Source organism: Diadema setosum, chromosome 21 (genome assembly GCF_964275005.1).
Source record: "Diadema setosum chromosome 21, eeDiaSeto1, whole genome shotgun sequence".
Classification (NCBI taxonomy): Eukaryota; Metazoa; Echinodermata; class Echinoidea; order Diadematoida; family Diadematidae; genus Diadema; species Diadema setosum.
The window spans coordinates 20,926,900-20,952,221 of record NC_092705.1 but is presented as its reverse complement, the minus strand read 5'-3'; the positions used below and the strand labels follow the sequence as shown (position 1 = coordinate 20,952,221).

Genomic DNA, 25,322 nt, shown 5'->3' with positions numbered 1-25,322 from the left:
GTCTAAAGGACTTATATGCATATTTCACACTATTATATACATATAACTAGGTCTGGGTTTTGATTTAAAGTAGATTGTGTGTTGTGGTTTCATTTTTCAGTGGAGCAATTAAATGCAATCAGATTTTCATTACAGCTTTATGAGACGTTCACCACAATATAGACATATCCATATCAGTATCCTTTGGCAATCACTGTGTCCACTTCGGACCTTTCTTGCTAGATTGAAACACATTCCTTGATCACACTCTTCTTCTGGAGAACTTGACTTCAAATGGTCGAGTTCACGTTCTCATCACATAGGGAGTAAAATGACATACGGTATAAATGATAAAGAGTCTTTTAAACATGCAAGAGAAAGTTTGTTTCAATACATGAAGCTATGTGCAAGGATATACAGGAATCCATAGATCATTTTTCACTGCCAAGAGTTGCCAGATATCGATTTTCTATTTTTTAAACTTTCCACTGGTCAGTTTTCCATTTAACTTCTAAAAAGCCTATCTGCTGAATCAGTTCTTAAAGGTAGGGAATCCCATTTGATGCCTTAAATGAAGAGTTGTATAAATACAGTGGTATGTTGAAGAGAGTATCATTTTAGAAACTCCCATAAAGTATTGAAAGTGGAAGGTAACATTTAGTACATTTTTATTGACCGTTAGATTTTGAATTGAATTCTTTTCGGGGCTCACCGTAAATTCCAGTACATTACTAGGCTACCTTTGCAGACCCATGAACTGCATGTGTGTCCATCATGTATATTTTGTGAAGAAAGTTCATCAAAACTTACAAACATTTCTATAATATAATTTCTTGCCACACACTCTATATGTTATTACATAAGCTCTTATACTTTTAAATTTGTGTTTATAGATAAAAAATACAGAAGACTGCAACAAAAAGGCTTAAGTGTGGCTGACACACAGAACTACTGAGTAGTTGAGTTTTGTGCATTATTCAAATTGTAGATAACTGTTGACTTCCAAATTTCTCAGCAGTGGCCTAAACAAGTCCCCTGAGCTTCATATTTAATGTTTTGCTGCATTTTGGGAGGTCTGTAAAAGGTATCCCCTACCTTTGAAAGATTGAATCACATTCAAACGTAGGGGAGAGATATATACTCAATAGGTCGACTTAAAGAAAATAATAATACTGTATTCCTTTAAAAATCTGAGGAGTTTCAAACTTCAGACATTTGGACGACTTTAAAATTTGGAGAGATGATAGGTCAAATATCACACATCTGGTGTTAAGTAAATTTCAAATGAATTTTCTGTTTATAAACTTCCACACATTTATGGGGGCATAAAGTTCTCAGATATAAATCATAGGATGTGAGAAGCTACACATAATATTCAGAACCCTGCAAAAGGAGAAGGTTGATAATCGTTTCCTTTCACAGAAATGAGAATTAGTGACTCTAGACACTTCTTGGCAAGTCAGTTGATCCCCATGAATAATTCCTACGTGACATCTTACTATCAATTCTAAATCCTGTTGGATTACCTTCTCAATTTGCAAAAGGTTTGATCAATTTCAGTTCACATGAAGCATTGACAAGTTTCCCTGTGCACAGAAACCTTAATCTTTACATCTTTTAGCAGTTTCTGTTAAAGTTTTTAATCCCTTCAGTAAGTAAACAAAACTTCTGTCTGGCCTCTATCTCAGGTCATTTATTCACATATGGAGCACACCAAACCGCCATTAATTTCCAAATATTTCACTTCGTTGGTCTCTAGATACTGTATGTGTATCAAAATCAAACTACACTGCTGATCTAGCTGCAACAGAATGTAGATAGTCAACTGAAGGGGATAGCTTTCTTGCACTGTAATGGTTTGACGCACACATAGAAATTCTGATGGGCTGGTATAAATATCCAAATAATAAATCCTCAAGGAGCATGAATTTCTCACACTTAAAACATCTGGCATTAGAAAAAAATGGTGATTAATCAACAAGGAAGTGTGTGAGAGAATGAGAAATCTAAAGAAAATAAAAGAGAGAGCAATTTTGCTGTCAAAATTCATTTTTACCCTACAGTTCTTACAGTGCTTAGTAGTTCCTCTGGACTTATTTCAAGATTCCATCTTCAAGATGCTCCTCTTGAAAGTTATTTATACAACATTGCCACGACAACCACTGGCAGTGGGGAAAAAGATACAACCCTTACTCTAATTACGTTAGGCAAACTTGTAATTTAACAATACAGTATGTAGTAGGCACATAAATGATATATCAGTTTGCAGTTTCTCACAGTTCTATCAAATATTCACACTCCTAGCTGCTGCTAGTGGTGTTTGACGATGATGATGTCCCTGAAGTTGGGGTTGATGACCCCGAATCTCCCTTACTACCGCAATCCGCAACTTTATCACGGATAAGGTGCAGCATGGATGGACCGGGTTTCTCCTTTTCGTCGTTGTCAGCATCGTCATCTTCATCATCATCATCGTTGTCCTCTTCATCATCTTCATATGCATACTCATCATCATCCTCATCATCACAATCCTCCTCATCCTCATAATCCTCATCGTCATCATCATCCTCGACATCTTCCGCCTCATCTTCCTCATCTTCTCCTTCTTCGTAGTCTTCATCATCGGGTTGAGCATGATCTAAAAGATAACAGATACACAAGTAAGCATGCAACCCTCCACCATACCTTAAACGTTTTCATAGGGTAGCTAAGCAGGGAAGACAAACAGAAAGAAAAAGATGTACAAGACTGAATGGAGGATGCAGCAGAGAAATGGTGAAGAGAATGATACAGATCTATTAGCTATAATCAAGCCTCTGGTACTCCAATGACCAACTTAGAGCCTCACCCTCACTCCCCCTCCCCCTCCCCCTCCCCAAACAAAATACACATATATATGCACTATCTCTTTTTTAATTGGGTTGTCGGGTTAGTCCCATCCTCTCCTTCTGGGCCAGAACACTATTGAAGGGTACCACCCACCAAGGACAGGTGTTTCTTTGCTAACTGACAGATGCACCAGGAATAAACATATACCATAACCATTTTCATCTAAAAAAAGAATTTCCTACCAACTCCAGAAAAGGACAACATTCGCACAATCCTTTGCCGCGTTGACAGCCAGTAACCATAATTAGTTTGTATATCAATCAATAAAATGAGAGTGATGTATCTCTAGTCCCTGCATCCAGCAAGAACCAAACTAGATATTGATGGATGTCTCTGACCTTGGTCCCATTTTCATAGAAGATGTTAGGATTACAACTCTTGATAAAATGCATGTAGCCATTTCCCATATTAACAGCCAATCAGGAAGCAGGATTCTTGTCATTAACATGACACTTGACATTACAGTAAGAGTTGCTATCTCATTCCATTTTTGTCATGAAATGGGGCTCTAAAGTGTCATTATCAGAAACAAATCATTAGTGCTCTAACTTCCTCAAACCGTCTGCCACAATTAGAGCAATCACTGCATCACGGCAGTATTAAGCACGAATTGTGATGTTAGACACTAGAGACATCAATGAGAGGTCCTATGTGCCTTCACAGAGATCTTGACAAAGCACAACTAGAAAAATTAATAACACTAGGCAGAATGAGACTTTGTATGGTGAGGTACACTACACAAACACAGAGCACAATGAGAAATTGTATGGTGAAGTGTACTACAAAAACATAAAGCACAATGAGACTTTGTATGGTGAGGTGCACTACACAAACACAAAGCACAATGAAAAATTGTATGGTGAAGTGTACTACAAAAACATAAAGCACAATGAGACTTCGTATGGTGAGTTGCACTACACAAACACAAAGCACGATGAGAAATTGTATGGTGAAGTGTACTACAAAAACATAAAGCACAATGAGACATTGTATGGTGAGTTATCAAAACACTAAACAGAAGCCCATGGAGTTCCATGTCAAATAAACACCAATGCTGTGATGAGACAAAGTTATGCCTTTATTTACACAGGGACAGGTTATATTTCAACCAGAGCCACTTCAGACAGATTTAACCATTTTGTTTCCTTTACTGTTACATAAGGCAAGTTGTCACTATGCATGTGTACATGTATAGTTTAAACACATTCACCATGTGATGTTTGTGTTTAAGCTAAACAAGTTCCCTGGAATGCCACTATCAGCACAGTGTTTGTCATTAGTCCATCATACTTGCATTTATAATGGAACTTTATGTGATCACATAGTGAGATGTCAAAGTTTTATTTTGATTTACTAGTTCATAATCGTAACTTATGTGGGAATTTGCGCAAACCATCACCACCGATTGCAAGCCAGGTCTCTACTGACACTAGAATTGTGTTCCCCAAATTGAACAGGAATTCTACAATGCTAGCTGGACATAGACAGAAAGAAAACATCAACTTAAAAACGTGTCACACAATGTAGCTTTTTATGACTTAGTTTAAGGGTCTCTCTATTGATCACTACAGCCATCAAAATCTCTGCAACCCTTTCATATTTTCTTAATAATAACAAGTTACAAATGGTATGAAAACACTTTCCTTTTTCAAATTATTTGCTGCTCTCTCAAAATTTGAAACTTATCGGCATTAGATATTTCAAAAGCATGCTTAATTTACAATTCATGAAGAACAGAAAATATATCGCATTTTCTCTACTCACTATAAATATCAAGGAATGATTATACCCATGATTTCTTTTTTTTTCTTCTCACTTTCCAAGATGTAATCATACTACCCTCAATAATGGAAGACAAGGAATATACAGGAATATTCAAAGTAATACCCTCAAAATATGTTGATGTTTTGGAATATTCATTCCAATTATATTTTTGAATTCAGGAAAGTCCATATAAGACTTCATTAAATGAACATAGATTATACAAAACAAACAAAATTATCCATGGATAAGCACAGCCAAATGATTCTAATGAAGATTCTGTAATCCAAACAGAATGAGCAGCACTCATGCAGTCTACTTCAACCATTGTTTATTCTGTCTAAATGGGGCAGAAATTAGTTCTCTTTCTCCTACCACACCACGAACACAAGATGGCAGTAAATTTGTAAATTAGTAGATATCTTTTGGCTTGAACAGGGGGTGTTTCATCAACGTTTGTCAGTGCTGACAATTTCAGCAAAATCCTTGGTTTTGATTGGCTGAGAAGCTCTGGTCAATGACTATTACTATGGCGATTGTCAGCGATGACAACTTGTCAGCACTGACAAACGTTGATGAAACACCTCCCGGATTGCAGGGTCTAGGAATGTTAGTGCACAAAGTCCTACTTTAGGAATAATTGTTAGATCTAAACAAAGACCAACAAGAAACATGGATGGCAGGAGGATGCCCTAGGTTTTATCTTTGGATATTTGATTCAAAAGTAGCTTGCACGGGATGAAACAGTTTTTCTGAAGACAGCAACATGATAATTCACAATGAAAACAGGAGGGGAATGACAAGTATACTGTGTTGCCATTTGTCTTCATTATCTGTTCAGGATGTATTTGATTTGGCCATGAGGAAAGCACTTAATTCCTTCTGAGAATGACAGCTTTGAGTCCCATAGAAGGTCTGGGCAATGAGTATAAGCTTTCTTGCCTTTAAAGGGCACAGTCACTGGTGCCAGCGAGACTTGAACAAAGGACCTCACATTTGAGAGTCCCTGGTCTATCAATCAAGCAACAACGGCTTCTTGAAACGTTTCCATCTCTCTTTGATTTGTAGGGTAAAAAGCAACTGAATCTTAGGTAAGCTTTATGATAAGTGGGCAAAGTCAGGCAATACTCTTCTCTTCGGCAATTGAAATAGCAACTGGAATACTTCTTTACAATTTATTTGAAAGACTGGTGAAGCATCTCCCTGCAGGCATTGTTAGTAGAGTTTGATGATGCATTTTGACAAGCTTAGCTTCACTTTGAAGCATGCATTTGCACTAAAGTAAATCGTTTAGTTGAACAAAACACACAGATGAAGAGACAGTCTAGTGCTATGTGGAGATTGCTACAGGTTAGTTTGTTTGTTTGTTCTTCTAAGGGTAGATAAGGAGGTACAAGGTGAGAGCAACATTGTGTTTCCTCTCAGACATTTCCTCACATTAATCACCTTGGCTGGAGCCAGTTGCCACAGTACCATCTCCTGCCTTACTCGCTGAGGCTCCTTCAGCCTTGGAGGTAGTCAACGTTTCCTGCCCCGCATCACCAGCCTTCTGCCGCAACGCTTCCTGCGCCCGCTCGAAGGCCTCCTTGAAGGAAGTAGCCGTGGTGCTCTCCTTGAAGCGGATCGCCAGCTGCTCAGAGACGGCCTCCCCGTCAGCAGCATCCATGGCGTGCCACACCCACGCCCGGTCGCTGCCCGACATGGGGTGCAGCGTCATAGCTGTGGTGATGTAGTGGTTGGCGCAGACTTTGTACACCTGGTCGCGGCGCATCACCACGCGGTAGGCATCGGGTTCCGGTGCGTGCATAATCTTGATTTCCCCGACACCGCGCTCCTTCCACGAACGCGAGGCGGAGTGGAAGCGGTAGAGTTTGCCACGGGCCGAAAAGACAGCAACCTCCCCTTCCTCACCAGTAACAAGATCAACCTTCTCTGGAAGCTGAACGATGGGGTTGAAGTGGATATCTCTCTCCTCCTCGGGGTTTACCTCCCCTACACCAGCAGACGGCACCAGTCCTACACAATGAAACTCAACCCATCAATTCAATGCCACATCTCAATTATAGGCAGAAAGCCTGCAAAACAAAATAGTCAGCAACGTGGAGGACATAACCAACGTCTTGGCATAAGTCTCTTAAATCGTCATTGCTGCATGTATCAACTAGAAATGTCGCTATGGCGACTGGTATGCCTCCGCCATAATGCATGATTCTCCTAATAGGTCTATAGTACATGTGGACAATGTGTGATTACATTTCCACAAAACTGGCAAAATATCAAAATGACATGTTTGTCACAAAAGTGTTGAATGTTCACCTTCCTTGACATAGGTTTAATTGGACGAATAGGAGAGCACGCATTTGGGGATTGAAGGACTTTAACTTGACTTTGATCCTTTCATAAGTTTATGCCTTGAGTAAGTTTCAAGGTATGGAGAAAAAATGCAATTTCTGTATTGAATAGTAAATTGTTACCATTTTCATCTGGCCATTGACCCTAAAACTCATAAGAGAATTACTGTCAGGCAGAACATGCATAAATATATACTAAGTTTCATGATAACTTGAGCCACTTCCGAGATATGGAGGAAGAAGTAAGTTCAGCACTTTCACTTGATCTTTGACCTTTTGACCTTTTTGGCAAAAAACAAAAACAAAACTTTCTAGAGAATCACTATCAGGTTAAAAATGCATACACCAAGTTTTAAAAAAAAAATCCTGCTGGCATTGCACAAATATGAGGGAAATAGTAAAATTTTGAAGTGTTGCCCTTGACCTTTGACCCCTGACCTTTCACCCCATGAACCCCAAATTCCCTAGCTAATCACTGCCAGTCAGTACATGCATATATACTATGTTCCATGAAGATACCTTGAACTATTTCCAAGATACGGAGAAAAAAGTTAAATTTCACATTTTTTACTTGACCTTTTGACCTTAGACCATTGACCGCATGATCCTAAACTTTCACTAGAGAATCTTGATTGAGTAATACATGTATACACTAAGTTTCAAGAAAATATCTTCAGGCATGGCATAGATATGGGGGAAATAGTAAGATTTTAAGCATTTGACCTTGACCTTTTGGCCTTTGACCTTGAGCATGTGCACCCAAAAGTTGATAGGCACAACTTCACCCCCTAATACACATACATGCCAAGTTTCATTAGGATACCTCAAAAGGTTTTGGTAGTTACCCTGTCCACAAAATTCATTACGGACGGACGGAAGGACGGACGGACGGAAGGACGGACGGACGGACAGACAACCCGAAAACATAATGCCTCCGGCACCACTTCGTGGCGGAGGCATAAAAATATACTTCAGGAACACTTTGCATTCTTTCTTGTACACATGCCATCAGGAATGTCAACTTTCACTCAAAAAGGCCAAAAAAGTGTAGCTTGCTGAAAACTACACAATGCATATTTATACACTAATATTATAACATGGATATGGTCCTGCAACTAGCAAGACAGAAGTATGTCTTTCATCTTGTGAAACGATAGCAATGCTCACAATTTGTTTGTCAAAGTACCAGCAAATAGGCAAAAGTACTACTTTGGAAACAAGTGTGAAATGCTGGCCCTTTGTACATTCACTGGCAGCTCAAGGTATACATATCAGCAAATGTTAGCAAACAAGCATATACCTTCGCAACATTTCATAAAAGTTGTCAGCCCTGACAAGTTGTCGGTTTCTGAAAATAACCAGTAACAGTTGGTGACCAGAGCTTCTCAGCCAATCAAAACAATGGAGTTTACTAAATTGTCAGAGACTAACAACTTTTCAGGACTGACAACTTTTATGAAACTGTGCCCTGGTATGCCATGTCAGGACATGAGAAAAGATATTTCACTCATATCTGCCTAAATGGGTTCATTGGTAAAAGTCTCGTGCTCTGTCTCTAATAGGTTGGTACCAATAACTGCTCACCCAAGAGATTTTCTATTGCGCTGTTTAACATAGACCATACCAATTTGCAATGGGTGTGGAGAACCACACAATACAACTGATAATGAAACCTGGCTTTCTAATTATAACTCTTTTACTCATGGATTGCTCAGCGACATCATTTCCTTCTTTGCAACATCATTTTACCTGGTTTACTTGCTCCTGCATCTGCAGACGATGATGGAGACGCAGCTGCATCTGTCGTGGAGGAGGAAGCTTTGATCAGCTCTGTGAGGGCGCCTGTCAACTTTGGGTCACATGACCGAACCTCTGATGTACTGGGCTCATCTCCTACAAAACCGATAACATCACAATCAAATACAAAATATAATGTGTTAAAGCAGTTTTACATCCTGTGCAGATTGGAAGGGTCTGCTTTTGAGATGCTCAGCGGGGATTGTGATGAATATCATTACATAATATATAATCAATTGTTCACAGCATTCTAAGTGCTTTTTGCTTTCATTGCACTCCAAAGTCTACAGACCTACAGTGTGCTTTCATTCAAACAACTTTCTCTTTGCAAAAAAAAAAACAATAACAAAAAACAAACAAACAAATGCTTCTGTTACAAACCATCCAAAGAGTACATGCAACATTATATGAATTCCCTGCCTCTTGCTTTTTTTCCTGAGGGTAAACTAACCTTTGGTAGTAGTCTCAGCTTTTCCAGACTTCTTGCTTTTCTCCAAGTCTTCCTTGGCCTTCTCAATAGCAAGTTTAAAGTCTTTGGCCGCATCAGAAGTCTTGAAGCGGATGGCCAGCTGCTCATTGACAGCCTCCCCTTCTGAGGCATCCATGGCTGACCATACCCATGCACGGTCCGAGCCGCTCATTGGCCGGAGCTCAAGGGATGGAGTGATATGGTGATTGGCGCAGACTTTGAAGACCTGGATGGGTATGTGTGAGATAGAAATGTACTGCTTGCATCTGGGTTTCTCCTTGCAATTTTGTTGCAAATGGCAAGGTAAGACTTGGGGCCATTTCAAATACATCTAACAGAATCATGGAAAGAGACAGATTTGACTATCAAACTTATTATCTCACACAAAAACTGGAAATTACTCAAGACTGTTCAAACTTGTGGTGGTATAAATCACTATTCCACACTACAAAAGAGATATACTCTATTTATCGTTTTATGATACAGACTGTACCATGTGATCACCTAAGATACAATCCTTAATCATGAAGACAAATTGGTGCATATCTAATCTTTATGAAGTGGAAACATTCACAAATGCCAGACGACTAGTAGCAACTGCACAAGAAATCTGCACCACCAGTTCCATATACCCAACATAATGTTGGCATTAAGGGATGCTTGTAAAGAAGAACACCAAGTAAAGGAGTGTATTTTGAGTAGTCTAATTTGCATGCACCCAGATTTTGACAGTTTTCAGATTATAATGTTCCCTTGAGAAAGATACTGTTTCCTTGACGACTACATGAGGTCCGATTTTCTTTTCGCTCTTTACTATTTCTGCGACCCTATCTGCATGTGAAAAGAGCAGGAGGCACTATTCTATACATGACAGTGATACTGTTATCATTATCATCACCATCATCATTTATCATCATCATTATCATCATCACAATCATCACCATCACCACCATCATAATCATAATCATTATCATATTCTTGTAATCATAATTCTTATAATAGTCAGGAAGCACACCAAATAAAGCAAATTGTAAGCTTAATGTGTACAATACCTGGTCCCTCCTCATTACAATTCGGTAGGATCGGTCTGATGCACTGTACAGCAGCTTGATGTCACCAACACCACGCTCCTTCCACTGCTTGGTCTCGAGATCGTAGCGGAACAGCTTGGCGCGATGTTTGAACTTCTCCTCCTCTCCCTTCTCTCCTGTTGGAAGAGGAAAGGAAAGCCGTTTAAAGCAGTCAGACAAAAGAAAAACATTGCATGTGCAAAACCACAGACAAACATTGCATGTGCAAAACCACAGACAAACATGCCAATTTGTCAAAATGGCAGCTCTTTTAATATGCTCCCTAAATGTTTGAGCTCACATTAAAGCCTGGAAAACCATTAGAATTTGTCATGCGAGAGGGATGTGAGATGATAAAAGAATATAAAAGTGAGAATAGATTGATGAATTGAAGAGTGTCTTGAGAATCAATTTTGTTTTTGTTTTTAGGAAGTCAATCAATATTCATGTGCAAATAGAAAAATTTGAAATCAACACTGCTCTCCAAGTTCAGCAAGATTAGATCATAACGATTCCCATAAGTTTCATCAGTTTAATTCGAGAGCAAGAGGCATTTTCCTGTTACTGAAAGACAGAACTTCAACCACTCATATTCATGCCAGCACATGGCTGTAACTTAACCCTAACTAGGCCGGGCTATAATAATAGGTAGATGATAGATCTCGGCCGTCGACCGCGCGATCGCGACGAAAATTGGCACACACATTGCCTATGACGTAATCTAAAGTACCATGAATTTAGTTTTTTAAGAAATTATCATTTATGCTAAATTATGCTAATTTATTCATAAATATGCATGACATCAGACAAGTTGGTATAAATCACTAAATAAAGCTCAAAACAGGCACACTTTTTGTGTAGATATTCTTGTGAGTGTCCTTAGCAAATGTAAGAGAAAAAAAAATTGTGCCATCACAAAACATTTCTTAAGTATTTTATTTTCTTTTTAATTTCTTGTCTATTTCTTTGTTTGTTCGACTTTATGTTTTTCATTGTTTTTTCGATGAAATTTGTCTGGGACATTGTTCCGAACAAGATAATATGTTATAAATTCATTTTAATCTATAAAAAAACAAAATAATTATGCTTTTATGAAATTTGCCTATAAGCACAGTTTACATTGAAATTGTACACGAATTCACGTTTTTGAGCAATTTTTGATTTGACATGAAGGTACGTATTTATGCTCAACTTCGGAACCGCGCGCCCGGGCATCGCAAATTTGGCGTCAAAAGATGCGGGAGACTCGAAAGAAAAAAGTCTTGAAACGTCGCGGCGATAGCTTTTTTCGGAGCCCCCCCCCCCCCCCCCCCCCCCCCCCGGCCTAGTTAGGGTTAACTGTTTGGGCATGTTTGCAACGCCAGTTTAAGCTTTGTCAGGCGCCTTTTGGAGACATGCTCCTTCATGTATTCAAATATGGGCTCTGAGACTCCAGAATAAAGCCAAGTACAACATTTCTCAATCAAAGTACATCTTTCACTTATCACCAATATCTTCATTTAATTCTCATTGACTAGGATTGGTCATTAGTGGTACAAACCCTACTCAGTATTCTCACAAGAGAAGGTGCGATATCATTTCAAAGTGAATGTCCCATTTCCTGCTGAGGAATCATGGAAAAAGTTACAAGGTGACTGCCCAACCTGTCTTTGCCACGTAGTCGTCCGGCATCTGAAAGATCGGCTCAAAGTAGATGGCATCCCCTTGCTCCACCTCCTCAAACTGTTCTTCCCCGGCGACGCCTTGCGACCTCGGTCCCCGGAAGAGGGATGACTCTGGGGAGCGGCCCCCACCCGGCGACTTGGCGGGGCTCTTAGCCGTCACTTTCTTGATGTCCATACGGAAGGAGAAGGAGTAGCCCAGAGACTTGGCCAGGTCGGCAAACGTGAGGGCTGGCTTTAACGGAGACTGGGAAGATGCTGAGGTGGATGCAGGCTTGAACGATGCGGGCGGCTCGCTGCCCATGGCCTACCGATGGATACAAGTAGCATCTTTTTTATACGGCATTCTTATTCTTTGATATAGGTACATCAGTCTTCGTGAAACTGACTGTCAATAGATTCTCTAATGCTCTTGATTCTGTGGCATCATGGTGGGCTTTATTTTGGCTGCGACATTGTCACATCGAAGGGGATGTTCAATCTTGCGTTACAATCAAAATTAATGTAAGGAGGAGGGATTATTGACAAACAAAAATACTTTGCAAGTGATAGTAAAGAGCATGATCACTTTAGAGATTTCATTTTTTTTTTCTAAATTACCAATAGTTTGTAAAACTTAGGAATAATTTTTTTTTATACATATATGAAATCAAAGTAAAAAAAAATAAACGTTGTAAAAAGATACGATCAGAGCTGCCGAGAAGCAAATGTGAGAACATTGTTTTCCCTGTCAGCATCGCATAACAAAGTGACATATTTCACATCTGTAATATTAACTTCCTGGTCTCTCTGCAAATTCAGGAGTAATTCATCATGTTCCACAGATACACGTGCTCATATAAATTATAAAAAGTTTACAAAGTACACACATACATAAGAAACCATAAAATTGGCCCAAAGATGCTGATGCCAGATGCCAGATTTGCGATGGTGTTTATGATGTCCAGCCTGTACTTATATAATATAAGTAATTTCTTATAAAGCGCTATGTCCAGTTACAAACTACTCAAAGCGCTTTCTGCTCTCTCCTATAATAAGAAAATAGAAAAGGTACAAATAAATAATACATTACAATACAGTGCAATACCATACAAAACAATACAATACAATACAATGACAACGCCTAACAGAAGAAAAAAAACCTAATCATAATATGATTGAGCAAAAAGATGTGCCTTGACATGTCGTTGAAAAGTATCAAGGCTGTGTATGTTACGAACATTATCCGGAAGTTTATTCCAAAGTGAAGAAGTCATATGGAGGAAGGCGCGATCCCCGTAGGTTGTCCGGGTTTTGGGAACATGTAGCACCGTCGAAGACGAAGAACGTCGGCTGTAAACTGACTGATTTACTGTGACCAGGTCCTGAGGATACTTCGGAGCCATGCCATGTAATGCCTTGAAAACAAGGGTAAGAATCTTGTACTCAATGCTCTTCTTGACTGGAAGCCAGTGGTATTGGCTTAGTATTGGGGTGATGTGGACATTCTTCCTCACACGAGCTAGAACACGGGCGGCACTGTTCTGTACCCTTTGGAGGCGATAGATAGAAGAGTTAGGCATACCAGCTATTACTTCATTACAATAGTCAAACGTTTCCGGAAAGGGGTATTCCTTCTAAATTAAAAAGAAAGGAACTCTGACTATCAATTGCTGCTTTCCTACGTTTTCAACAATAAAAATCAACAATATAATATCACTTTATTTCTTCATTTAGTTCACTGACCTTGAGGTTATATGAGGACTGGAAACCGGATTCAGGCTGTGATTTCACATCAGGACTACCAAATGAGAATGCTCTGGCTGGCCTGGGTTCTACCTTGGTATTGCCGAAGGAGAATTTCAGGTCCTGCATCCCACTGCCAAAGCTGAACTTGTCTCTGCCAGTGGAACCACTGGTGGGAGCTGCACCATCCAAAGCTCCCAGTAGCTTACCGCCACCAAAGCCGAAGAGACCAATTGAAGGGTTGAAGCTGTGGTACCGCGTTCGTCTGACACGTCCGATGAAGCCTGGTAGCCATGGTCGCGAGGAGAGGGATGTCGGCGGGGAGCGGCCCCCGTCCGGCGACTTGACTGGGCTCCTAGCCATCACTTCCTTGATGTCCATACGGAAGGAGAAGGAGGAGCCCAGCGTCTTGACTAGTTCGGTAAACGTGAGGACGGGTTTTAACGAAGCTTGGGAAGATGCTGAGGTGGATGCAGGTTTGGATGCCAGGGGCAACCCACTGCCCTTGGTCTATTTGATGGATACAAACACAGATGAGAGCATCTCAATCGATAGACCCACAATATTCATTATCCACTGTGCATACTTCTTGTATGATAAGTACAGTCTTCATGAAAATGACTGTCAATAGATTATAAACGATTCCAATTCTATGGCATCATAAATAGATCGCTAGATAGATAGATAGATACTCCGAATAGATAAGCGGGAGAAAGAGAGATTAGAAAGAAAAATTTACAAGCTACATCATACTGAAATGGGTGAAAATCGCTGAAAGATACGTCAGATACGCTCGAATGAATTTTTCAATTCGATGACATATTGCTTTTTCTTAACACCCCCATCCCCCCCCCCCCCCCTCCGGTTAGCTGCAGGGGCTGACTCTGGCATCAAAACGGCTGATTATATCTAATGCTACTCCAGGCCGTCGTCAGCTTAGCACTGTCTCCGCTCTCTACCCATACATTAGCTGATTTTAAATACAAAACTGAGAATGCAGTTAAAGCGATTAAAGGTAAGATTGCTTATAGGAAATCATACAAGCTGATACACGTGTTACTGCGGACATCAAAAAAAAAACACCGATTTTAAATACAAAACTGAGAATGCGGTTCAAGCGATTAAAGATAAAATTGCTTTTAGGAAATCAAGCTGATACACGTGTTACTGCGGACATTAAAAAAAAAACAACAACAACAACAAAAACATAGGTCCTAAACTATTTTCAATACCCAAGAGCATTGCCAGATTGCAAAAAAAAAGTGCATGTACTGGCTTGTTCCCGTGCTCTGTGTTCTCTGAGTACACGTAGAACTTTGATGTTCAAACATTAGCCATTTCTTTCTCTCTATAATAGATCATAGTGAGGAAAAAAAAAATTAAGCTTTGGCCTAATTTTATATCCATTATCTCTTCCACATGATGGTACAAAATCATAAATATGAAAAATTTGTTGGAAACAAAAAAAAAAAAACACAGGTGTATCTGAAACAGTGAAATATGTCAATTACATTGAAGTCTGCCGATACCTTAAATTCAGCATTCGATGCACCACCAGAAGCGCCGCCGTTGGCAGACTCTGTCGTCTTGGCACCAAACTTAAAACCACTGGAAGGGACTGCCGCGCCCCCTTGCCCAAAGGTGAATCCTTGCGGAGAAGATACAGTGCCAAGACAAAAACCAGATGGCACCTTGAACACGCCACCGCCAGAAGGCGCCACTATGGCAACCGACTTTGTCGGTTCTGTACCCGGCTTGGGTGTTGTGCATGCCACACACATCAATGCATCTGCCTTGTTGTTGATGTAGCATGCATCACAATCCCATATACCGGGCTTTTTTGCAAATCGTGCGGCAAAGCTCTGAGTGGAGAGAATACAAAGTGTAAGTGGATAAATCATTTCAACTTTCAAAAAGAACCAGATACTGCTTTATTTTGACATAGATATCAGTCACAGTATATGGACATGTGCTTTTGTGCCTCAACCAGTGAAAGAGTATTGAGCTGACGAAACCATTACCTCACGTCAATTGTTTGTTTGTTTGTTTTTTGTTTAATAGATACCTTATTTTCTGCAAATCATAAAATCAGTCAGCAAATCAATATACATAAGGTACATAATCATGAACATGTGGGAAATATACAAAGTAAATTCAGAACAGGGTCGTCTGACTTGCATAAACAAAGATATAAAAGGAAATTAATGATATAATATACTGTATGCATGTCTATGCAGCGGGGATTACAACAACAATTGTAGTTAAGAAGCGATTATGCAGAGGGTCGCCATTGTAAGCATAGCTTGAAAAGATGGCCGGCCCGAGGAAAAGGTAGGGACGTACTAGACTCGTAACAGTACAAATTCTGCTGCGAAGATAGCAGAATTATGAATTGAAGAATGTCTCACAATGGATATATGCAAATAAATTGTGACTGAATATTGAGAAGACAAAGTATATGTTTTTCAGTAATTCTTTAGATAGATTACCAGGTAATGTTATATTTGACACTACTCCCCTAGAAGAGGTTTCGTCTATTAAATTCTTTAATAGGTGTTTGTGATGATAATAAGTTATCATGGAAGTGTCACATAAACAATATTTGTAATGTAATTGCACGTAACATAGGCATAATGAATAGATTGAAATATTATCTTCCTTCTTTGGCTTTGATTACGCTTTATTCAAGTTTGGTATTGCCGTACTTGAATTACGGAATTCTTACTAGGGGGAATACATATTCGACATTGCTAGATAAACTTTTTCTTCTGCAAAAGATGGCGCTCAGAATTGTTTTTAACCTTCATATCCGAGCACATACTGACAAGCTGTTCCTTGAACACAAAATTCTGAAAATAAAAGAGTTGTATTTGTTTCAACTTGGTCAATTTATGTTTAATTACAACTGCAACCATCTACTCAAAATATTTTATTCTCTATTTCACTGTAACAGCCACGTACATAATTATCCCACGAGACAATCTAAAGAATTTCATCTTCCCTTAGTGAGAACTGTACACACTCAAAATACATTGTTTATACCGGACCCAGATTTTGGGAAAGCTTAGATAATGACCTAAAAGAATCTGTGAAGTTAATTACATTTAAGTATAAACTCAAAAAATATTTGTTTTCTAAATATACCAGTTAATTCTGTTCAATGAAAAAAACCGTCATGTTTCACTTTTCCTTGAGATTTTGTAGTGTGTCCACAGACCTTTTCCATCCCTCTCCTTTTCCCTCTCCTTTTCCTTCTCTATTCTTCCCTGCTCCTTTTTCCTCGTTCTTCGTTGTCCAGTATCTGTCTGAGTGCATTTCCTCAAGTTCTGTTATTTCTGTGTTTTGTGTTATTGTTGTTGTTGTCGTCGTTGTGTTTTTTGTGGCCGATTGCATATCTTCCTTTCCGTTCAATTTTCCTGGCATACCTGGCCCCATAGTGTCTGTGCCACAAATTAATGTGATATGTTACATAGTTTATACGTTTGCATTCTAAAATCTTAGTAAGTATTGTTCATAGTATCAGCATCCTATATCAATGAGTAAAATGTACAATAGTATATAGAAGAATTTAAAATGACTATGTTTTATTGGTATAACAAATTGGGGCTGTTGTTGTTTTGTTCCAGTGTTTCACGTCTTACAAGCTTGGCTTTTTTAGTGGAACACTGTTTTCCATCATTGTGATTATTAACTATTTTTGCTGCCATGGCAAAGTGCATTGTTTCTTTTTTACGACATCATTCGTGTATATTCTTTATATTACATTTTTTTAAAATCCTTTATCAGACGAGTGTAAGAGAAATGAAAAAAAAAATTGTACCACTTTGGATTATGTCAACTTTTTCTTTTCGTTTCTTTTTGCTGATGGAAATAAATAAACTATTGAATTGAATTGAATTGAATTGAATTGAATTGAACCAAGACTGCTACAGGAATTGTGATTTCACGTACAACGTCAGAAATGGAACACAAAGAGAATTCCACAAAATTTCATGTTTTATCAAATGTACGCATCTCCCCAACTTGTTAATGACATAATTATATTAAGGTTGCTATCATTCCCCTGCTAATTTCTGGAAGAGGCAAGTCAAGTGCTTTTTACATTATTCTAGAAAAGTAAAGATATTCTGAATTTCCTTTTTATTTTCTTTATAGCGTTTTCAATGACAATTACAAATAATGTGGGGCAAAATCATACGTCAATTGCGAGCTCCTCAATTAGCAAAATAACACATAAGACAAAATACACAAAACAACAAACACAGTTACACACACACACATACATATAAGTTTGTTTCGGAAAAGTCTTACCTCTTTTGCAACATCTTGGGTTGCCTTTGGCTTTTTGTCAGTAATCAAATCTTGCGCCTTGGTGAACTTCTCCTTGAACTGACGCGCCATGTCGGCGTACTTGAATTTAACAGCCAGCTGCTCCAACCTGCACTCTTCCTCAGCAAAGTCGTTGGCGGTCCACACCCAGGCAGTCTCCGAGGCCATCATGGGTTTTAACTCCATCTCTGCTGTGATGCGGTGGTTGACACACAGCTGAGTTGGGAAAGGATAATATCGTATGAGGACGGGAATCGGGGTCAGTTTAGATAATGAAGATAAAAGTGATTTTCTTTCCTTTTTTTGACATAGGCTTTCCATCACGAGTGATACAGGTGCTTACAATATAGCTTTACTGTACCCTTCGAGTCCGTGAAATCAAAGACACTCTAGAAGTGTGCCCTTGTGATCTTCATGGCAACCACAGTATTCCCTTTGTACTTATGCATCTGCTCATTTAAACTAAAACTGCATATTACCTTCAAGATCTTGTCTCTCCTCATGAGGATGCGGGCATGGTTGGTCTTCGGGTTCTTCACAATCTTGATGTCGCCGACTCCGCGTTCCTTCCAGGCTTTGGCGCTGCGGTCGTAGCGGAAGAGCTTCGCGCGGTGGCGGAACATCTCCTCCTCATCCTCTTCCCCCGTGGCGACTGGCCCGATGTCCGGCAGCGTGATGATTGGCTTGTAGTGGGGGTCGTACTCCTCTTCCGCCACGCCCAAATCATCATTGTCAGTCGACTTGGCAGCACCTCCAAACACCGGTGCACCGGCATTAGCAAATGTGAAGTGCTTGCTTGAAGCTGATCAGAGTGATAAAGCAATAATGAGAGTGAAAATCAATGATGTGCTAACTCCGTCCATTGATATGCTAAAAACACAATGTCACAGCAAAAACGTTACTTGCACACAGTTCAAGAGAAGATGGGGTATTACAGATAAACAAACAAATACCTAAACAAACAGACAAACACACACACACACAATCTGTGACATACCTTCTTTGCCAAATGCTGCGCCAATGCCACTGGACTGATTGGCAGCCAGCGAAGCGAAGGAAATCCCACCAGTGGAGTACCCTCCGCCAAATATACCACCACTACCTGTAAGCAAACAAAAAAGTTCTCTATTACAGGCTGAAGACACTTGCAGGGCTGCCAACCTCTGCATATCAAATACTGTATACGCCATACATTTTGCAGGAATTTTATTTTCATTTATTTTGGGAGTCAAGTGCTAATTGTGAATTAACAAAACACAAAAATATTAACTCTGATCCTCACATGAATGCAATTCGCACGAGTGGAATTCTCCGTTCATTACTAGAATCCATGATCACAAATTTAACTACATGTACTTGCACAATATTGTGAGAAAGTCCTGAATTGCAAACCACACATTCTGAAGACAGAATAATTTTTCAGTAATAGTGCACACTAAGCACGCTAAATAAAAATAAAAGTTAAAAGTATTTTAGATCCAAAAATATGCTTTCTATTTCTGATATAGTAAAAAAAAAAAAATATATGCTAGTTTATAGCTCTGCATGAGGAAGTATTCTCAATTTCGTTTTTGGTAAATGAACCATTGCAATATTTGATTCTCATTCTGACTGACAACAAATGGCTCTGAGATGTATGTAAAAACGTACTTCTTAAACCTTGCCTCATACAGGGCCATATTTGAGAAATGAATGTGATCTATATAGGTTTCTATGGATACATGGTGAAGAGCTGATACAATGGCATTTATGATATCAAAAAAAGTGGATATCCATCTCCTTTGAATTGATAAAGAGTGTACAGCAGTGAGATGGACCATGGACCTCGTCCATGGATGGACAAAATTGTCGTGTTTCTGTACGTTTTTGTCTTTTTATGATGATTACGGTTGGAGCTTACTTGATGGTTTGGCTGCAGCTGCCACATTCCCAAAGGATAGAGTTCCTCCAGATGCACCAAGTAAAGCTGGTCTGGAGTCTAGCAGGAACCAATGAATGAGCACAGGACTTTTCAAAACAGTTTGGTCATAAATATGCATGCCTCTCAAGCAAGACAGGGGGAATCACTTTACAAGCTACTGTAAAATACATCAAAGGCGTGCTGGTGTGCTGAATACCTGGGATCTATAATGCAGGTGGTTTTATGCTTCCTGAGGTTTTGTGTTTTACCTCTAGTCCAAGCCAGACGTAATCTGCTACATATCACTTTTTGTTCTAAATGCATTGCTTTTTGTTGATATTTTCAGCACTTGAAAACCACTCTTGGGAGAGCAGTGCCAGGCAAGGACTTTGTTTTTGTTTTATGACAAACACACCACTCAGAATATATCACAACTATTTTCACCTCAAAATTCCTACTGACTCCACAAAAGGATAATATTTGTGCAATCTTTTCCTGGCTTGATGATCTGTATACCGGATAGCTGCATCACTTAATTACTGATTACTTGGTTTTCTCTGTACCGAAATTTATAGCCATGCTACATTTCATAATCACATGTTTTCATGGCAAAAACGGATAAACATAAGTCTTTAAATGCCTTGACAACCCATTCAAGTTTGTTTTTGTTTTTTTGTGTGTGTGTGTGTGTTTTGTTATTTACCTACTTCAAGTCCCAATTAACGTGTGACTTTACTTGGAAGCTTAATCTTTTTAGTTCCATGTTAATGCAACTGTCACTGTTTTACAAAAACATGCCCCTCTTTCTTTGAAACTCTGAGTCCAAATTTCATTACACTTCTGCAGTAGTGTTTTTTTAATTCAATATGAACATGAACTGGCTTTTCACTTAAAGGGGCATTCCGGATGATTTTCATAATTTCACATCATGTAGTACATAAATCAACAGGTCCATGTACAGATTCGTGGAATTTATTGTGGTCCTTGAGAAGAGAAACCAATAAATTAGAAATCTTGAACAAATTACACTGAACAGTGCTGATGACATCAGAGCCTCATATATTTCAGAAATGTAACAGTGTAATAGATTGCATTACAATACCGCTTGCTCGACAAGTTCACCTGTGAAAAATCTACGCATGCCTTCTTCTTTTGTTCTGCTTCCTTGAGCCCCAACTCATGCATTCTTATGGTGAGGCTGTCATGTCATCATCCTTGTTCGTTGCAATTTGTTATAAATTTTGAAAACATTCTCATTCCTTATCCCAATCACTATAAATTCTGCAACTCTGTACTCAGTTTGATTTATATGTAGTTGTTCAAATGTAAAAGTCTGAAAATCATCCAGAGGTCCCCTTTAAATGAACATGAATTGGCTTTTCACTTAAATGACATCATCATGACCTTGGGACATCTCCTGCTCCCCCCCCCCCCCCCTTTAAAAAAAAAGATCTTCACCCTTGGGTCTGACCACGGGAGAGGCCTCCGCTCCTCCTTGATCCCTCTTGTAGAGAGATTGGATGTCTATGTCCTCCACGCAGCCGATACACCCCTTGCAGGGCGGAGCATTTTCATACAGGTAGAACCCTGGTGGGAGGAGGAGCTTTTCAGCTCTAGCTCTCTGCTCCTTGGTAGGGCCAGTCATGGACACAACGATCACATCATCATCTGCTGTGGACAGGAGCAAAGACAAGTATTTAACACAATAAAAAGAAAAAAATAAATATGATATAATCCAAGATTATTTCTTTTTTCAGGGATTGTCATCACAATTACTGCCCTTGATGCGAAACAATAAGAAAATTTGATATATTTTCCCTTTTTATTCGCCTGATCGAGTTTTTGTTATCTTATTTCCCAAGCTGGCGAAAGTTAGAGTTTTATAATGATGAACTTTATACCAAAATTTTATTTTTATCCATGTGATGTATATCTGAAATTGTGATGTCGCGGAAGACTGGTCTGAGAGTCTAGACAAAGGCCAGTATGTCGGAGTTGTCACCCTTGACCTACAAAAGGCGTTCGATACAGTTGACCACCAAATCCTTATGAATAAGCTGCGCTTCATTGGGATCGCAATATACATGTGTAAATGGAGTTGAATCTTTTCAACAAAAGATACAGTGTGGAATTCCACAGAGTTCAATCCTAGGCCCTTCACTTTTTGCTATATACATTAATGATTTATCATCGTGTTTGCGCAAGTGCAAAATTTCGTTATACGCTGACAATACTTGTCTTTATTATGCTAGTAATGACCTTGAGTCCGTAACTGAGACGCTGAATGCAGACTTGTCGATGATTGATGAATGGTTAAGAAGGAATAGATTAGCTCTTAATGTCAACAAATGTGATTTTTTTTTTGATCGGAACTAAAAAACGACTCAAGTCTGTCAAAGTTCCAGATGTATATATTCTATTCAATATTCCAATTTCCCGGGTCACTCACTTTAAGTACCTGGGAGTTTTCATAGATGAATATTAAGACTGGGATAAACATATTGAGTATTTGGCGAAAAAGGTAGCCAAAGATATCTGTTTGTTGAAGAGAATAAGATATTGTGTTTCTCAAGCTGCATTTACATTTTACAAATCCATCATACAGAGTAGATTTGACTATTGTAGCAGTATTTGGGGAAATGCTGGGAAAAGAAGACTGGATAAATTACAGAAATTGCAAAATAGAGCTCTCAGGATTATATTGAAGAAGGAATGGAGTTTTCCCAGTCAGTATTTGTTTGATATTGTGAAAATTGATAATCTTTCTGATAGAAGAAACAAGCAAATTTTGTATATGATGTATAAGATTGCATATGATATCATGATACCGGGAAAATTTTGAAAACATTTTGTTTTTAAAGAATATTATTATGGTTTAAGAAATGTGTATAAATGCTTAGAGTTATTTAAACCACTAACCAATATTAAGAAACGGAGTTTTTCATTTCGAGGAATTAAAGAATGGAATCGATTTCCTAGGAATCTGAAAGAAATGTCCTTCACTAGATTTAAATTGAATATATAGTTTTTGATAAATGAGACTGTTTTCAGTGATGGAGTCATGTGTTTTGTGTATATTTTGTTTGTTTATTCTTATGTAAAAGTCCAAACATGTATTGATTTTGCGTAGAGTTATTTGTGTCGGGGGGGGGGGGAAGGGGAATAGAGAATGTGATTTGTAGCCTGTAATCTCAAGTGTTTTTTCCTTCTTCTTCTTCTTCTTCTTCCTTTTCTTCCTCTTTTTCAGTATGATTTTGTGTATCATGATGTTTTTGTATTACGTGATGTAACTGTTTTTTTTAAGATGCACGGACTTGTTGAAGAACAGCCAGACTGTGGCTGAAACAGGTGACCGTGTGGAAATAAAATAAATGATTGAGTGAATAAATGAATCAATTAATTAATTAATTAATGCTGTCGAAATGATTATTAAGTACCGAGAGAATAATAATTTCGTCAGCGTTTTAATGATTCAGTGCAATTTCAAGTATTCTTAGAATATCATGATAAGTAATCAGGAGATAATCACCTGATTTCTGTCAGAAATAGCTCTTTCTTGTTATCTGGAAAACATGCGGGTTATTTTTTTTTCAACTTCTTTCATTGCTGGTTCCTTTGAAAATTTAATGCATGTGAAACTAAGTCTGAAATCACTCTCATTGATTTTAAACTAGACATTTTGAACAAAATGTTGATGGGGAAACAACCACAAACAAAAAGATGTGTAAACTACAACTAAGAAATAAATATCTGTCATTTGGTCCTATTTCTGTCATTTGGTTCTTCTTCTGCTATACTTTCACTAAACAGAAGTTTCTGTGGAAGGTAGGGTTCATGGTGAAATAAAACAGGGGCCGTCTGGGCAACTGTCGTCATGGCCTGGGAGGGTGGTGTTTTAAGCCAGGGTTACACCAAAGCCGAATTCTCCCGAATAAATGTGGACCGATTCTGCACGAATATGGCCTGAATCGGATGGATTCGGTGGATTCGGAACCTATTCGTCTCTGATTCGAGGAGCTGCCAGAATCAGAGACGAATAGGTTCCGAAAAGGTCCCGAATCAGAGCAGAATCGCTATTCTGGCAATATTCGTGAGGCTACTCGGGTCATTCTGACCTCTCATTCGACCTATTCGGCTGCTTTTCGGCCGCATTCTGGCCTATTCGGCTCACTCGCCTGTGTTCTGCTCTGGATTCGGGTGGATTCGGATGGATTCGGGCAGGTATTCGGGGAATTCTGTTCAGATTCGGCTCTATTAGTGATATTCGGGTCTATTTGGATAGATGATTCGGGCCGTTACTCCCCTAATGATACGAATAGGCCCGAATCTGCTCCGAATGCTCCGAATGCCTCCCCGATTCCAAACGAATTCCATCCGGATATATCCCGAATGTGAAATTTGTCGGGGCCACATTCGGGAGTAGTTTTTAGGGTATTCGGATGGTTTCGAACATTTCAAAACCAGCCCAATCCCTGCACGAATGTTCCACAATCCCTCCCGAATTTTCGCCCATTCGGGGAAGGAGAACATGATGCTCCCAAATCCACCCGAAGACGTGTATTCGGGTGGATTAGCAGCTGACTCGGCTCTGGTGTAACCGAGGCTTTAGGCTGGGCAGATAACAGATAGGGAGGTACCCTGGCTTTTGAGCGGGACGATGGGCGAGGTTGCAAGTCGCACGCCGATCACTTCTTGCTGGAGCTTTATTTCCCGAATGTCTCTCTGGTAATAAAAGTAAATAGTGTAAATAGTGAGTGCTGCATTAATTTGGCAATATTCATTGATTTAAAAAAAAATAGATGAACAAATAAATAGATGTTTGAAATGTCAAGTTTGCAAAGCTAATCATTTGGTCTTTTTCAAGATCAAGACTTAATTCTTTATGATTCAGAAGAGGGTAACACCGGTAAAACAATATGGCATAGCAGGTATATGAAAGAAAAATATTAAAGGTCCTCCCAGTTACCATTTCGTATGAATTTACAGAAATTCTTATCAATTGATATGTAACCCATAATCAGTTTCCCTGACTCGGAATTCTTCCTGCTTCGCAGTTTATCGATGATGTACTGCACCTTTTCACTCATTCTATTCCCCCCCCCCCCCTTTCTCTCTCTCTCCCTCGGTCTATCTGCTTCCTTCCCCTCGCACTCTTTACCATTCTTTGCTGGGTCTATTGCGTCTCCGTGCGTCATGTTACCCAAAGATATAACGGTAAGCAGTGGCGGATCCAGAGGGGGGCGCAACCGGCGCACGCCCCCCCCCCCCTTTATTTTTCGTTAAAAACAAAAGAAATAAAAAGAAAAAATGAAATGAAACCCGGAAGTGCCAACAGAAATATTAGTTGCACCCCCCTTTACAGAATTCCTGGATCCGCCCCTGGTAAGTACA

General features: G+C 39.2%; 1 protein-coding gene across 1 annotated transcript; it reads right to left on the bottom strand.

The window, feature by feature from the left end:
* Window positions 1-1,201: 1,201 nt before the first annotated feature.
* LOC140244393 (E3 SUMO-protein ligase RanBP2-like) lies at window positions 1,202-25,126 on the bottom strand. Its single transcript, XM_072324032.1, has 16 exons — window positions 25,090-25,126; window positions 21,390-21,602; window positions 19,932-20,009; window positions 19,029-19,133; window positions 18,511-18,833; window positions 18,014-18,247; window positions 15,232-15,564; window positions 13,703-14,212; window positions 13,330-13,500; window positions 11,960-12,284; window positions 10,299-10,453; window positions 9,229-9,472; window positions 9,093-9,100; window positions 8,749-8,850; window positions 6,076-6,616; window positions 1,202-2,617 (listed from the first exon to the last, which is right to left on the bottom strand). Exons 1-16 carry the CDS (start codon window positions 25,124-25,126, stop codon window positions 2,280-2,282), a joined length of 3,717 nt encoding a protein of 1,238 aa, XP_072180133.1. The 3' UTR covers window positions 1,202-2,279.
* Window positions 25,127-25,322: the final 196 nt, after the last annotated feature.